At 37.0% G+C, this 17553-nt stretch overlaps 1 protein-coding gene across 6 annotated transcripts in view; it reads left to right on the top strand.

Annotated features, from left to right (window-relative positions):
* The first annotated feature begins 738 nt into the window (after nt 1-738).
* The window catches only part of LOC105041803 (uncharacterized), a 28762-nt gene continuing 11947 nt past the window's right edge, over nt 739-17553 (top strand). Inside the window, exons 1-4 of one of the 6 annotated variants that reach the window (XM_073253905.1) lie at nt 739-1288; nt 7853-7896; nt 12772-12898; nt 15145-15283. In XM_073253905.1, coding sequence (XP_073110006.1) covers nt 1114-1288; nt 7853-7896; nt 12772-12898; nt 15145-15283 — 485 coding nt within the window. In that variant the 5' untranslated portion in view covers nt 739-1113. The remainder of the gene's footprint in view (nt 1289-7852; nt 7897-12771; nt 12899-15144; nt 15284-17553) is intronic. The other 5 variants (XM_029263557.2, XM_029263556.2, XM_010918831.4 and 2 more) reach the window with 5 other exon arrangements.

Here is a 17553-nt window from a genome sequence, read left to right as displayed (position 1 = left end):
TATTCCATGCATGCACGATGCTCCCATGCATGAACTTCTATCACATGCTTCTTTCATTTTGAGGTGTCCTTTTGTGTGCTTGTAGACTCTGCCTTGCTGATGTATTCTTGTGTGTTCCCCATAGATTTTTAATCCAGGTTAGTCCTGATTTAGATCTTTATGTTGATTAGATCCTGAGATTTGTACTAATATATATTATATCAGCAGAGGCTTATCTCTTTTTTACCCCACTCTCTGCCAACCTTTAGAAAAAAATAAAAGAAAAATAATAGATTCATGAGTTCTTTTGTTATCTTTAGGATGGGTTCGAGTGGTATCTTCCATGTGATTAATCTTCAACATGAGCTTTTGAATCACGTTTTGCACGTTTGAAGCACTTCAATATTTTTCTTCGGTTATAGGACCAATCATTCATTTGTGCAGGAGATACAATCCAAATGCTCCGTGGATATATAAAATAACATCTTAGGAAGATCATTGTCAGGTACAATTAACTATGATTTAGATCAAGTTTGAAAATGACATTGCATATTTTATTTGTTTATATATTTATTTTTAAAACATACTTGTATGCACGTACATGCAACATCATCATTATCCGCGTACATGTAAAACTATAACAGTAAGTTGCAATGGCCCGGAAACTCAAAAAAAAAAAAGTAAATAGATAAAATTTTGATCATGGCACGTTACAAACCTTGGGAGCTGAGGCCTAACTCAGCCGGTTGCAACAACAGCGTCATCAGAAAATTGCGACCGCCGCGGCAGCGTTATCCGACACCGAATATGCCGTACTTTCCGGGACTAACGACGACTCCCCAATCGCTACCTGCATTCCCCCTCGCGGGGGTATTCTCGCCATTCCATCCTTCCCAAAATAGCCCTAAATTGTAACTTCCATGTTCTGGCTTGGGGGCCGAAGCTTCCTAATTCTCAGCCTCAAAACCCATGCTTCTTTCCCCCACAACCTTGCTCTTTTCTTCTCTCTCCCCCTTTGATTCCCTTCTTCTCCTCCTCGCGAATTCTCGTTTGATGTTCTTCCGTCGATCTCCATCGTGCTAGGGTTTGGTCGCCGCCGGCCGTTCAACCCGCCGCTGCCAGATCGCGAGAGAGATGGTCTTGGGGTCGAGGCTGGATGGAGAGAGTCAGATAGTCTCCGTTCCGATCCGAAAGACCATTCAGTCCATCAAGGAGATCGTTGGCAACCAGTCCGACACCGATATTTATGCCATGCTCAAGGAGACCAACATGGATCCCAATGAGACGGCCCAGAAGTTGCTCAACCAGGGTCTGTTCTTAGATGTCTCCCTCTCAATTAGCTTTGCATTTCTTTTTTTCTCCTCGTATTATCTGGATTTGTCTCTGGAAAGATAGTTGTTAGGGTTTGATTTGGAGATTTGACTGTAAATTTTTGGGTCACTGGTAGTTGTTAACTTGTTATTGTGCTGAAATATTTTGGTGACACTTGGGGGGTTATAAATGGTCAGAATTTAACTTGTAAAAACATGTGTTTGGTGAAACGTTGTTAACTATGGCTAAAGTTGTCATTTTCATGTGGATGATATGTTCAGTGCCATGCGCTGAACCTTCAATGCTGCTGTTATTAGTTAATATGGTACAATGGCTGTGCATGATTTGTCTGATTAATGTCGTTTGCTTATTAAAATGGTGCATATGAGTGGCAGTGTTTGTTCAAATCAACATGGAAATGCTGTATGGCTAATTCAACTGATACCTTAAATAAGTTGGGTTTTTCAAATGACTTCAAACTTATAGAAGTAGTCTTCAGTGTGTGTGCGCTTTTTGCTGGGGTGGAGGGGGGGTGGAGGGGGTGGAACGAGTCAACAAAGTTCTTTTTGGCCCCAAGTAGAACAATTTCGAAATTAGTTTTCTTTAGAAAATCTGACTTTCCATCATTTTTGGTTGGGCAGAAAATAAAATTCCTGAAAATTATTTTCTGGATTTTTTTTGGAAAAAATGAAGCTTTTGTCTTCTGCCAAAAATCTTTTGGAAAAGACAATTGCAAGCAAAGGCCCTCTTGGAGAAATGATGTAAATCACAGACAACAGCAATCCCCTTATGATCGAAATTGCAATCCCTCTTTTATAGGGAAAAATTTTTCCTTTCCTTTTTCTTTTTTCATAGGTTTCCTTGCAACTAATGGACCCTAAGACACCAAATAATTAGTCTGTTAAAGTTAGAAAGACAAAAGTAGTCACACTTTGAAGTTTGAAGATAAGATTTGGAAGAAGGGAACTAAGTTTATGAAAAAAGTCCAGTAGTCATGTCTGCTCATTTTATGTGCTTGAATTGATGACTTGTACAATTTATTGCCTTTGTAAAATCATTCTTAGATCATAGTGAAGTTTAATGGTAGATGGTAAAGGTGGGTATTCAAGTGGGCTCCTTTATGGACTCAGCCACTTTGAAGCAATCCTATTCAGCATGATTCAGCTAGAGTGGACATAGACTGACTTGATAAGAGCCAACCAACCAGATTAGACCCAGTCTTAGCCAACCAAACTCACCCTAGCTTGATCCAACTTGGTCCATGTCGATATTTAATATCTTAACATTAGAATAGACACTTGCACCTGTTTGGACCGAGCCAGCTGGAGGGAAAGGAAAGAAAGAGACTAGTTACCTAACTGCAGTTGGTTAGGAGAGATGTTTTTCTTGTTACATTAGAAATTTAGTAAGGAGAGAAGAGAAGATGGTATAGTGAGGAGAGAAGAAGAAAGAAATGGGGAGAAGTGGCTTCACTCCAAGCCACCTTTTTAATTCTTTTATTCTTTTCTTTACTGTCGTGTCCAATGTTTTTCTCTCTTCCTTCATGTCCAAAATTTTCCTCTTGTTTCTCTTCTCCTGTTTCTTTCTATTTTTCCCCTTTTCTCCTCTTCTATGTATCCAAACAGCACATTGAAGTTGGGAGCACCACAATGCAGTTTATTGAACTAGATTTTTACTACTTCTTAGGGTTATACTCTCCACCATGGCATTGTCCCTCTAATATCTTTCTCTATTCATTTGCTACTCTTCTTTCATGTCATTTCTTACTTCAGTTGCTGCTGTTGCCATCAAAATAAGAGGAAATATCGGATCTTAAGCCAATTTGAGAACATTGCTCTTTAACAGGGCTTGATAGTCTTACAGATTGAAAACATCATCATGCAAGTGGTGTTGGGCGCTTCATGTTGCTTTTTAGCTTCGGGGCAGGAGAAAATCTGAAAATATCATGATTCTTGGCCTTGTAATTGATGAAGTTCTGACATGACATGCGCATTGCTGCTAATGTGTTACCTACTATGTCAACAATATGACTTGGATACTTCACATTGTAGGATTTCTAGAGGACAGAATGTGTTACATCATGAGAACCCCAGGCTCCTGAAAAAATGGAATGTTCATTCATTTTCTTCAAGCCTTGGGTTGTTTGTAGTTGTCTCTGTATTTTGGAGTTTGCTATCATGAGGTACTTTAATATAAGTTATGGTACTTTAACTATAAACTCCCTAGGCGGTCAACATCATCAAAATCATAGCATTAAATCCTTTTAGGGAAGTACCATATCCAAGGATTCAAGTCATGGTGGGACATCCCATGGGATATTAGGATGGGATACCATCTTATGTATCAGGATAGGACCGTCTTGCTATCATCCTAACATCCTGATTGGCACATCTCGGGACATCTTCTGTCCCAAGTGTCATAATGGGGTGGGAAGTGTCATAATGGGGTGGGAGGCGTGTCTTGTTCCATGAAAAAACAAGACAACCCCATTCTACGGAATTTAAAATCATGATCATATCTATATCTTCTTTTCATTAATGTAATATGATGTGAAATAGATTTTTTTTTTTTGGTGAATAAGATATACCATGGATCGGTCAATTTAGTTGAGAAGTCAACTTTTTAAAATGTAATTGCGATGGTTTTCAGTTTCAGCTGAAAGTCTGAAATCAAAACCACAACCAAAATTTTTGAATTTATTCAGACTAAAGCAGATCCTAGGTTTCTTTCAGAGTTTTGGCTGAAATCAATACAAGTCCATGTGTAATGAATATTTGGGCCAGTTATGTTCCTTTTAGTATTTTATGAATTTATTTTGATTTCAAAAAGTTAGTTTAGCTCAATTTTTCCAAGTCTTGACAAATAGGAAGCATTTGTTGCAAGACCTTTAAGAAAAGATAAGTCTATATCAATATTTAGCAAATTTTTGGGTTCTTGAGTGATCTTTTATATGAAAGAGAAGAAGAATTTGTGTGCTAGATTTGACATCATGACTATTGGCTTCAAAGATTTTTGAGACTGGATTTGGAGCTTAAATTCATTTTTCTTTCTTCTTCTTCTTTTTTTTTTTTGTGTGAAAGCTCAAAATTCCTTCTTTAGGGTGTCAGTTCCAAGTTGCAAGAAGTTAGAAGCATATTTTTCTCTGGTACCATGTCAATCATTTTTATGCCAAAGCCCGAAGAAGAGCTTCTTATGTCAATGTTTTGTTTCTTGGGAATAGTAAGGCAAGGTTATAAAAAACTGTAGGTGGGAGACAGGTGGCTAGAGGATTGCCTAGCACTTGGGTTTTCTTGTTTTGGTGCAGCGGATGTTAAATTTCTTGGCAAACCATGACCTTGAGCAGCAGTTTTGGCTGCACTGTCAATACCCTTGCTGGCAGCAGCACCACGACCACCATTGGTAGCAGTTGCTGTTTCCAGTGAGACGAGTTACAAGTGGTGCTGCTGTGAATAGTCCTTTGCAGTTGAATGCCTAGAATAGCAGCCCAAACTGTAGGGTAGTTGTTGCTGACGATAGCAACCCCCACTGACACTGCTGGTTCCAGAAACCAGACACAAAAGAAGAAAACATCTTTTCTGATCACTAATTGTCATTGACTCCATCTCATATGAAGTCCTGGAATGCTGGTCACTGCTTTTCATCTTTCTTTCCATCATCTTAGGGTTTAGGCCCTAGAGCTTGTTCCAGTAACAACTCCATTTGAAAGGGAAAGTTGGGATGACTTAGACATTTATATAAGCTAATGTGTCGGTTAGAAGGTTAAAGAATTGATACCTGACCCAAGCTAATCTGGCCTTCTAAAAACCTGTCCAGGTGCTGTATTCATATTTCTTCTTCCCATCCTCTTAGGGTTTAGGCCCTAGGGATCTTTCCAGTAACAGCTCCCCTTGAAAGGGAAAGTTGGGATGGCTTAGATATTTATATAAGCTAGTGGGTTGTATAGCGGTTTAAGAACTAATATCCTACCTAAGCTAATCTGACCTGCTTAAAACGTATTTAAAAGGGAAAGTTGGGATCTAAGATATTTATGTAAGCTAATGGGTTGGATAACAGGTCAAAAACTAAACCCAACCCAAGCTAATCGACTTGCTAAAAGCCCACCCAAGTGCCTGAGTCCAGCAGCCATCTAAGTATAGATGCACATCTAGGCGTCGCTTAGTGATCAGCAACTTATTTGGCCCGCATTGCCCAGGCAAGGTATGTAGGGCTTGATCTGCCTTGGGCAGCCGCTTAGTTGGGTGTCCAACCCGCTTTTTAAAATAGTGCATTAAGGTGCAGGAAATTAGTGATTTTTCGATTGAAATGGGTGTACTTGTTCTTGAAAGATGGATCACTCTTGGAGCTTCTTTCCTATGGAAGCCAGGAGATAATGTGGTGTTTTTTTTGCCCTTTCATTTCGACTTGTTTGACCTATTTTGTGAAATACATCAGCACTACCAGAATGACACAATGTCAATTTGAGGCCATGGGGAAAATCCTGCTGATGACATATCAACTGACATTTCTAAAGGCCCAGATCCTGTGCATTCATGAATTTCAAGTGGAAATATTTTATGACTTGCATAACAAAATATGTATTAATTTCTGTTCTTATTAATGTAATCTATAGATCATATGTTAATAGGTTCGTTCTTTGATTGGCATTTTGCATCCCATATGCGAATAATTAAACATCCGAGTGATCTCCATACTTAAAAATTATGTGAAATATGAATTCTATGTTTTTTTTTTAAATGAACTTGCTGAAAATATCAGCCTACGGTAGCTGTAAGTTCTGCATAGACCACATATTAGGCAATATACTCTTAAACTATCTCCAATAAATTTTCTATACTGGTTTCATCATATTTAACATTCATATTTTTAGGGCTGAGCACAGATCGGGTTCGGTCGGATTAAGAGAAAAATTTCATCCGACCAAACCCAATCGGGTAGAAGAAAATTCAACCCGTTGCCGATCGTTTATCATGTATAAATCATTTGAAATCGAAGTGAACAGTTTGTAGCAGATTTGGATGGGTTGTATTGGTTTGGGCTTCAATGTTGACCCAATATTGATTTTAAGTCCAATATTGGCCCACTTAAGTTTATTTATTTTTTTCAGTATAATACAAAAAAGGTCTAAATCTTATAAGTTACAAATTTTGGATTTATTTTTGAACCTGTACAAAACAAAATGAAAAAAATGAAGATTTACTCATCTAAAAGCTACTATATCTGAAAGCTTTCACTTGAGAATTGTCTAAAATTGATGTGCTTCCCTCAATAATTCAACATTAATATTCTCACGAATCCAAATGAGTGACGAAGTATTTTTTAGAATAAAGTATTGAAGTCTAAACGATGCCGTTCCAAAGTGAAAGTGAGTTTATAAAATACTACATCGGTTGGGTTTGGTTTCATATGGGTTAAAAGTGTAGAAACCAAATCTGATCGTAAATAATCGATTTTTTACAAACCCCAACCCGATTCCACCTGATTTATGTCTTTCAACCGACCGAAATCGATATTTATTGGTCGGATTGGGTGGGTTTCTTCGGATTTCGGTTATTTACTCAGCCCTATATATTTTTTAACATATTTTTTATTTTTTAAGTCTTTCTATAGAGTCATTTATTTTCAGCTAAAACTATGTAGCTGGTATTGAAACTGGCTAAACTAACAAAACTGTGGACTGAGACTTAGTAGGGTTGAATGAAAACGAAACGAAATCTGAGTTTTGGAACTTAGATAAATACATTCATATTTCTAGGTATTCATGTTGGGAAGTGCTCCAACTTCTAGGGCTGAAATCAGATTTAGATAAAATCAGAATTTTAATATCTGATTTGGATGGAAAAATTTGGTATCCAATCAGATCCGGATCCGAATTTGGATACTTATTAATAAATCTTGCTGTATTCATATTTCAATTTTTTGTTTTTGGATTCAAATCCATATATCTGGTAATAAAGTCCTAAAATAAATCATAAAACTTAGAATTTGAACCGGTGATCTTCTGCTTAAATGTATGTGTTTCTAGTTTATATAGGCAGTTTATTTTACTTATTAATATGTGTTCGGGTCATATCTCTATTCGTATCCAAATAATATCCTACTCATATTTCTAATTTGATAGGAAAACTATGGATCTAGCTAATATTTGACTTGTATTTTATCTATTCAGGACAAATATGGATATGGTTAATATCCTGTTTGTATGTATTTCCTTTTAGGACAAATATGGATACTAAATTTTGTATCCATTTAATATCTTGATCTATGTTCATATTCGTTGAAGAAATATGGATACATATAGGGATATAACGGTATCTCAATCCATTTTCAGCCCTGCTGACATCATGCCTTTTGAGGTTGTAGTGTTGGACACCATACAGTCGGGAGGTGACATCCGTGCTCCAACCCAATGTTACAACATTGACAATGATGTTAAGTGAATATCATGATTGATGTGAAAATGGCAATATGTTATCTACCTGGTGAATAATAGTCACTTTATTGTGCAAATGATTTGTTTTTGTGGCACCTTATCTAGTTTATGCATCTTATTTATCCAATGCAGATCCATTTCATGAGGTTAAGAGGAAAAGGGACAAAAAGAAAGAGGTATGTGGCAATATTATATTTGCTAGTTCTCTAGTTATAGGATCTTATCAAACTTTTAGCAGCTACTTTTCTCTTCCTCTTTTAGTTGATCATGCTAAACTGATGCTTTGAGTAACATTTTAAGTCTGTACCTTTCTCGTTGAGAAACAGACATGGCTATGTCATTCTTTCAGGTTTTTGCACCAGTGAAAATGAAGATTGCAGGATAGAAGGAAATTCTATAAGAGTTCATATTGCCACTTGGAATATGGATGCTGATAGGTTAGACTATTTGGAGATTAAATATTTTTTTTGAGTAAAAGATAGAATAATTATAGATAAGACATGTTATGGAGAAGGGTGATGTAGCCCATTTTTAATTAGTCCAAATGGAAAGAACTATAGCTTAGAAGATAGCAACCAAAGGCTAATTAATGTTGGGAAGGGAAATGATATAGATGGTCAAGGGATAGTGGTGGATAAGATGAAATACATTGTTTAGAAAAAGAAGACTCAAGTGGGAGCTGATGCTTATCATTTTTCTTAATAATACTTCTCACTCAAAGAAAAGTGTTAGGGAAGAAGAAAATTATTTTAGTAGCACACATGTCCAAAAGTAGGTTTGGGGATAGGAAATTAACATTTAGGAAGGTTTCATACTGGTGGGGATACAAAGGGGTGTCTAGGTAAAGATTTTTAATGAATATGATAGTTCCTTTACTGGATTAGATGAAAGATGTTCCATTCCTTGACTTGAATGTTTGCGTTTGGCTAATAACTTTACGCCAACTCTCCATGGGTATATTCTAAAAAGTCAGTAACAATTAGTCTTGTTATGAGACGGTTACTATCACTGCATAACGAGGAAAGAAAATAACCTCTGTTTGTTAAATCCCTGTTACATATATGCATTTGGGTATGTTTCTATGCATGTATCGGGGTGGGTGCTTCTGCTCATGTATGTATGAGTGGGCACAAGTATTACTCCTTTTTTCTTCGCAGGGTAGGGGGCAGGGGTGTGAGACGGGCTTATTTTAAGCCAAAACAATGGCCACTATAACGTTATTATGGCTTTTATGTCATATAATCTTGTATACATATAGGATAAAACCTATCAGATAATAGAATACATAATAGCTTGTCCTTGATGCTACTTTTAGTTATATTAGTTTCTGCTTGCAAAGCTTCATTTTTTTTTTTTTTGTTTTGTCTTTTAAGAACTTGTGCGACACTTATGCATCATCTATCTCTTATTCAAAATGGAACTTTTGGAAAGTAACGAGATGAATGTATGCGGCAATCCTGTGAATAAGCAAGGTGAATTTGCAGGATCGTGATTTCATGTATATATCCTTTTTTTTTTGTTTTTTTGTTTTCGGGGGGGATTGCAATACCTGAAAGTAAATACATCCATAAGATATAGAAAACAAAAGATCCTCATGGCTTGTGTAACAAAGAGTCTCCCAAACAAAATGACCCGTATGATAAGCAACATGCATGGAAACCCTATGTGGTGCTACTTCCTTGTAGACATGCCAACATTGAAAGCGCACCATGTAGAGATTATCATCCAAATGTCATGAAAGTAGATGCAGATCAGAGGAACTAGGACCATTGTTAACCTAGTTGATGACACTCAGAGAGTTGCCTCCTAAGGAGATACCACTTGCACCAAGAACAGAAATGGCAAATAGTAAGCCTTCCCAGTTCTCATGCCACACAGCCCAGCCATGGGAAATTTAGTGTCATATAGATGAGAGCCTCCAGCCGTTAATAAATTCTTGTTGCTATCCCGAATGATGAAATTCGTACCACCATTAACACCCTGATCAATAACGCTGCCATCATGATTGATCCTGAGGAAGCCAATGGATGGAGACTCCCAACTTAAGGCCACCGGATGGAGCCTCCCAAGTTAAGTGGATCACTTGTTTCATTGAAGAAGCTGCATTTTTGGGCCCCAAATTTCCCCAGCTATCAGAGCAACTTGTGGTGTTGGTCCCCAACTGTCAAATGCCTGCTGGATAGTTTTCCTCAGGACAGTTTGTGGGCTCATGTTGTGGCCTTCAAAGATTCTAGCATTTCTAGCCAACTATAGCTGATATATATCTTGAGAGCTCCTTTCTCGGGATCAGAGTGTAGAAGTCCATGTGGACAGAGTTATTTTTCCTGCACCATTCAACTGGCCTTTAGGGGAGAGGTGTTTGCAAAACACTGAAAATGCTATGACCTACTCATGTCAATTTGCTAGTTGTTTTACAGTTAGAAAATTAGTTCGTGTCTGATGGGGGATAATTGGGACAAGGCTTGATGATTATATTTGTAGACTTTGTTTAATATATAAAGTTGCAGTAAATTGTAATTAATTTTGTATTGATAATAATAATAATTATCTTTCTAAGTTTATGCATCATTTTGTTCCATAGTTGTGTTTTGTAACCAAAGATTTGGATTATGTCAATGCGTCCATGGGGGGGATGAACCTTGTTTCTTTTTAGGATTTTTTTTAGTTGACCTTTTACAATGCTGAAAAATCACTAAAACTTTTACACGTGTCGATGATGAGGTAGATCATTATATAGAGTCAAATGACTATTCTCTTGGTCACTTACCCTCTTCATGGGTTAGTTTATGGGTTCTTTTATGTTCAATTTTCTGATTTGATGAATTAGAAGTTTCAAGTCCTGTTAGGTCCCCTTTCATTCCTTGTCCTTTGTTAACCCATAGGTTTGCTAGGAATTGTGCAGTTTTCATGTTACAAGGGCTCTTGTTATGAGAAGTTATATTCAGATTGTTCATATGATGTCCCATATTCATCATTAAAGCTGCATTATGGGAGAAGTCAAAGTAAAACACTTTTTTCTTTATGAGGTTTGGCATATAGGTGCCGCACTGAAATTAGGCTTAGGATCTAGGGGCGCTTATTAAGAGCTTGCGTTGGCAGTTCCATGTTTGGTAGAGCTTTAGAAGCTTATTTTGCCATAACCTTGCTTTAATGAACGTCACTTTTTTTTTTTTTTAAGTTTTCAATTAAACGAGAAACTTATTGTCTATTCCTTCAACAAAGAACTATTTCAAGGGAATTACCAAAAAACAAATATGTCAAGAGAAATATAATGAAATGATGAAGTACATAGTGAAAAAATGAGTACTTATTTAGGATAAATGCATGTCTTACTCCTTGTTAGTTTGACACTTGGAAAGCATGTACTGGTCAGATATTTGAAGTGAAACAGATGATTGACCCGAGACAATTGATAAATTTAAAAATGTGCAGGACATGCTGGAAATCATGTCACAAGGAAGGATGCATGATTACATTTGAATCTAAAGAACTGTAGATAGATTTGAAGAAGGTTCAAACGTTGAAGAATAACCATGAGACAAGGGATGCAAGCACCGGTCTGTAGGGGCTTACTGCTTGCTACATAATGCCATACCAGACTGTACTACTAAACTGATCCATGAGCTAAAAGGATGGGAAACACAAATTGACATAGTGGCGGGCAACAAAGGAGAAAGGCTACATAACAAAGGAAATGAAGAAAAATATATGCCCAGGCCTAACCTAATTGCTAAAACGAGGATGAAGATGATGAAGGATCAAGAGCTGGACTAAACTGATAAACTCTAGGATCCTACTAGATCACAAAATTTTGGGATGTTTTTAGAAAAAAGAAATCCCAAAGAAATGATACTGGAAAATTTAGCTGATTTTCAAACATTATATAAAATTATTTAGGAGCAACTACAAGGTGGTAAGCAATGATAGTTGAACCGACCTAATCCGGATGGCTTGGCTTGTTCTGAACCGACCTGAATTAGGTGATTCGGCTTGTACCAAAGCGATACCAAGTTGGAACAGTTGAGTAGGTTGGGTCATAAAACCCCCCCCCCCTACCTGATGTTTTCGATCATACCCCCCCAAGCCCTGTTTGAGGGTTTCAATGGTTTGAGGCTGCTGGATGCTGCTCGCTTCCCCCTAGGTCGCCATCGGTAAGCACTACCCCCCCGGTCCCCCACACTAGGGTTAGGGTTAAGATTTAGCTCTCGGTCCCCCGCTTCATTCAAACTTTCCCTCCTCTTCACCGATAAGCCTCTCCCCCTTCCTCTCTTCCTACCTCCCTCTCCCTTTCTCTCTCTTCCTCCCTCCTTTTCTCCCTCTCCCCCTCTTTCTATTTTCAATATGCCCCTAGAACGGCACTGAAAGGATTTGTACTGTATCAAACCGGTTGCCGGCTGGTATGACCTGCAGTATCGGTTCAGCAAAAAGAGATGCAGATAGTGAAGGAGGTTGAAAAAATTAAGGTATTTCAGGAATGAAGATAAGTGATGGCTAATTCTGGAGACTCTTATCTTCAAGGACAGCATTAGATGCCAGTAGTTCATGGATTTCTTATTTAAAGAAGAGTAGATGCATTTTGAAGAAAATATAATGAAAAACATCTGATGATGCAACAGTATTAGCTGTTGCCCAGTGAATCATAATTAAATGGAAAAATCTACCTTTAGGTTGGCTTTAAATAGTGTTATTTTGAAATTTTTCAAAAATATAATGAAAAACATCTGATGATGCAACAGTATCAGCTGTTGCCCAATGAATCATAATTAAATGGAAAAATCCACGTTTGGGTTGGCTTTAAATAGTGTTATTTTGAAATTTTTTTAATGGCATGCCTTGGAGAACTTTTATGATGTGATCATTTTCATCTATCTGTTGAATAAGCATTAAAATTCTTCTGCAAGTTGTTTAACCTCCACCCTTTCTGTTGCAACCATGATGAGTAACTTGTTGTATTAATTCCATGTGAATTTTTTTACTGCTTTCGTCCATGCATTTGATGAAGTAGAATTGTATTTTGCATTAACTCATACATATATTTATCATGACCTCAGCATACAGGATATAAGGGTTCTGGTGATACTAATAAACGCATAGAGCACAATGTACAGTGGACAAAATCTCACACATCTGGGGATCGAAATGCTAGGAGAGGTGGTTTTACTAGAAAACCAGCACCTGGTAATTCAAAATCCTGTCAGCTTTTATAATTGTTTTTAAGGCGGAAATAAGAATTGTGCTATAGATGCTATAGTCTATATCAATTAGAAGTATCAAGTTTCACCAAACACTGCATCTCACAATGGATGCTCTAGATTTAACCTGGTGGTTGCAGAGGAGACCACTTTTGTTACTGTTTATTTGCTTGATGATTTATAGTAATCTTTGTTGTATGGGTGAATTGCCCTGGAGTGATTATTTATTACTTGTTTTGCTTCTTTAATTTGTTCTATCTTGTTAATCAGTTGGACTATGCTGCACCACAAGTTCTTAGGTATCATTAGGGCAGAATTTTAAACATTTCATATTATTTGTGTGCACGTGTATAAAAAGACAGTTTTTGTCATTTCTATTATCTAATTTTAACTTTTGCTTGTTGCTTGTGTGTACAGAATAAACCTCTAATTTTAGCTTTTCCTGATTTTGGTTTCATTTTAATTCCCCTTGGTAGAGTTTCAATTTTGGGGTTTTGCTCCAAGTTTCCGTGTTCTAGTCAAAAAGGTCAAAATTAAATCCAAAAATAGAAAATTAAGGTACAATAAAGTAAATCAAGGCATGTTAATTTCCATTCATTATATTGTATGAGTAATTATCTTATTGTCAAATGCAACCTTGTTCCTTCATGTTTTTAAAAATTGTCAATGATTCTTTTTGATTATTGAGGCACTTCATCTATTGACTAGACCCTAGTATATTGTAGCTATTAGTTTGCTTTGCAGTTGTTCTACTATCTTCATGACTTAAAAAAGTACCTCCATATTGGCGTTCTTTGACACTTATGGTTCTCTATTTATCAAACTTGACATCACTGTCACATAATGGTATAGTGTACATGTCAAAACTTTCAACAGTGCTCATGCATAAGACAAAATGATATTGCTTAAAGTTTAATGTAGGTAGTTTATTAAATCATGCGAATGTGTTCCATCACGTTTTTAAAATGGCTTTATACCTTTGGTGCATGCAAATTTACTTGATTGCGGTGTTCATTGTGCTACTAATAAATTAAACATGCGGGCTGGAGCATTACACATTCATGCTTTTATGCCAATATGCTGAATCCTGCAACCACTCTCTCTCTCTCTCTCTCTCTCTCTCACACACACACACACGCACATGCACACGCACACATACACACACATGCTCACACGCACTTTAGGAACAGATGCACTTAATCTAGACAATAAGCCAATCATTTCAGAGATTTTAAGCTTCCTAGGAACTTCTATTGTCTGCTAGTTATAGTCATTGAACATCTATTTAACAAGAAATAACAATCTTGGTCAGTTTTGATTGAAACTAAGGGTAAAACCAAACAAAACTGGCTGAAACCAAAAATATTGGTGAGTCTCAGAAGGTTTTGGCCGAAACTGATCCATTTCAGCTGAATTGGAGCTGTTTCAGCCATAACTTAAAACCCACTAGAAGCTATGACATCATATTTATTGATGAGCATGTCTTTTACTCGTCTTCGCTGTTTGTTCTTAATCTACATATTGTGCACCGGTTTCTTGCATATTTAAATTAGAGGAGAATCGGGCTCTTTCCTTGCCCATAAGTCGATAGTAATATTTATTTCTTTGCCATTGCTTGGATGTTTATTCACTAGATAGGTATGGGGAATGTAAGCATGAATATTGTCTGTGTCATTCATGAACCTATTGGTACGTGTGCTTGCTTATTCCTTTTTTCAGTACTTCTGCATGCTGTTTGTGCTTTACCGATGTCAAATGATAACTTGTGTGTGCATCAAAATTTATTCAAAAGGAGAATGTAAGCATGTAGATAATAGTAATACTAGTTATTCAAAAGGAGAATGTAAGCATGAATAACTGAATATTGTCTGTGTGTCATTTATGAACCTGTTGGCCCTTGTGCTTGCTTATTCCTTTTTTCAGTACTTCTATGTGCTGTTTGTGCTTTTACTGATGTCAAATGATAACTTGTGTGGCACTCAATATGGATATAAACAAGTAATTTATTTGAAAGAAGTCTGGCCATGCTTTGCTAATTCGATGCTTTGCTTGTATAAATGTTTTTTCTTGCTGTAAAAAAATATCTCATGCATATATATTGTTGTTCTGGAACTTTGATCTATATTAAAACCTGTCTTTTTACAGAATGGTCCACATTGTCAGAGGTTTGAATGGCTCTTAATGCTATAATTACGTTTATGAATTTATATCTGAAGGATAAGATATGACTAGATGCAGGAATCAGGCAAGAATTTCGTATTGTGAGGGACAACAGAGTGAACCAAAGTGCCAGTGCGGATGTTAAGCCAGAGTCCATTCAACATTCAGCTTCTGGCGGTGAACAAGTTGTATCAGATGTTCTGGAGAAGAGGTGTGATTATCTTTTCTTTCCCCTAGTTCTTGTTCATCTCAGTTTTCAGATTTCATCGAAACAATATATCTTGAACAAAATCATATTCATGTCACTCTGAGGTACTAAAACCAGTCTGAGACAAGGTAAAGCCTGTTTTGGCATCTCAATTGAAGTACTTATTAGTATTTCAGAAATTTGAAGTTTACCTAAAATAAAATGTTCTAGATAAAATTTAAAATCATGTCATGTTATGAATATGTTAACCATGTTTGGTAGAAGCAATTTGTGGACGAGGCACTCTTATGGCAATAACTGTTGATTGTTCACAGCTTTATTTTTGTAGATTTCCCCATGCAAATCTTCATTGCAGAAGAGCTAGGGAAAATTTTCCCTTGCTCTTGCAGCAACCAAACATGGCTTCAGTATATACTTTTTCTATGTTGAGATTACCCATGTTGACAGATTTCCTCAGTTTTTCATTTTCTTTTCCTCACTTGTACAGGATCCAAATATAGCAAGTACTTTTTCTTTTCTTTTCTTTTTTTTTCCTTCTGCTTTTTTGGCTGCATCCTCAGTGCTTCTCAAACATCATTACGAGGCAATTGGTGCATGTATGTCCTCTGTTTCAAAAGTTTCAAACCGGGAACCTTTAAAAAAAATAATGAGGCACTTTTTATGTATGAATATTTAAAATTAAATGAGGAACAAATTTTTGATATTTGGGCTGCTAGATTAAGTATTAGCCTGTGGTAACATTATCCAGAAGCTTGCATTCTATTCTGTTTCATATGAGTTGGAAGAAAAAGGAAAAAGTTTGATCTGATGATCCTTGCTAGAAGTGTCTAAAGTCAAGCTGAAATTGTTCAACACCTAAAATTATAGAGAATTGAGGCACCATAACTGCACTAAATAGGATCTTTCTAGCAGACAGTTCCAAGTAGCAAAACTTTTAGCTGACATAAGCAGCAAACTCTGTTTTTGGGCTTCCTTGCAGTGTCCTTTTATGCCATATTCTATCCATGTGTCTCGAAATAGTTGCACTCCAAAAGTCCCAAAAATTTGAGTGTTCAGGTGCATTGGCTGCATGTAGTCTGATCAAAGAAATCAGGAAAAGAGTGAATAATACAAGCTATTGCAGAAACAACAGCATATCAAGCTAACTCATTTGGATGACATATCTTGATGGAGAAGTGACAGGGATTTATTTATTTGTTCTTTTAATGAAACAAATATATGCCATACAGTGGTTTCATTTGAAATTGGTTCCTTTTAGTGTGTGTTCAGATGCAGCTACTTGGTGTAAGCGAATTGCAGTTGCAGGAGATGGCTCTTCTCTAGTGTTGGATTATCAGAAGTTGACCAAAATCCTGCGAGTCAAACTGCATTGAATTAAGTTATGGGTCAAACGGGATGAAGAGTTGATTGTGTCTAGCTAACACTACACATGAGGTTCAGGTTCAATTTCGGGGATGAACAGTTTTTGATCTATGATCCATGAAGCTTGTGAGAGATTGGATTTAAGTGCTGATTAATTTCAGATTAGATCTGAATTAATTAGACTTAATTGGACTCAAAATTTAAGTTAGACTTGGTGCAAAAGTCCTAAAGAGTTTGGGATTGACAGTCTTTCGAAATTGTTTCGAACCAACTTCGAATTGGATTCGAATCGGACCTTTTTTGGATGAGATATTAGGAATCCTACTTACACTGGGATTCCCTCCTTCCTTGGGTTGACCAGCACGTGGAATGGTGCTGGTTGTAGACGTCCCATGTGGGTGTGAATTGGGTGCTTTGTGGTTGCCATATGTGATGGTAATTCTATCTCATATAGGAGTCTTTCTTTCATGAGTATTGGACTGATTCAAAACATCTTTGAATTAGAAATCCTATATTTATTGGGTCATGGAAATCATCTATAAATAGAGAAGATCTCTACTCATGGATGCATAGCAAACAAATCAGATTAAAAGAAAAGAGAGATGCGTGAGAAGAGGGCGCCCCCTTTCTTCCTTGGTGTCACCCCTTCGTTGCTACCCATCTCCTCCTTGCTGTGGGCCCTTCTTTGAGCATCCCCCTTGCTGGTGTGAGGCATCACACCAGCATATCTCCTCTCTTATTTGATTAGATTGCGAAGGTGATTTGATCGGAGTTCATCCCGTTTTTCTGCATTATCTAGTGTGCATGCGAAGTAGAGGGTCTGCACTTTCAGGCCTCCGTGAAGATTGATTCCAGATTTTTGAAGATTTGATCTCTTATTCTACTGCTATTCAGGTAAGGATTTGATCTTT

Source organism: Elaeis guineensis, chromosome 3 (assembly GCF_000442705.2).
Source record: "Elaeis guineensis isolate ETL-2024a chromosome 3, EG11, whole genome shotgun sequence".
NCBI classification, from domain to species: domain Eukaryota; kingdom Viridiplantae; phylum Streptophyta; class Magnoliopsida; order Arecales; family Arecaceae; genus Elaeis; species Elaeis guineensis.
This window is presented reverse-complemented; position numbering and strand designations above follow the sequence as displayed.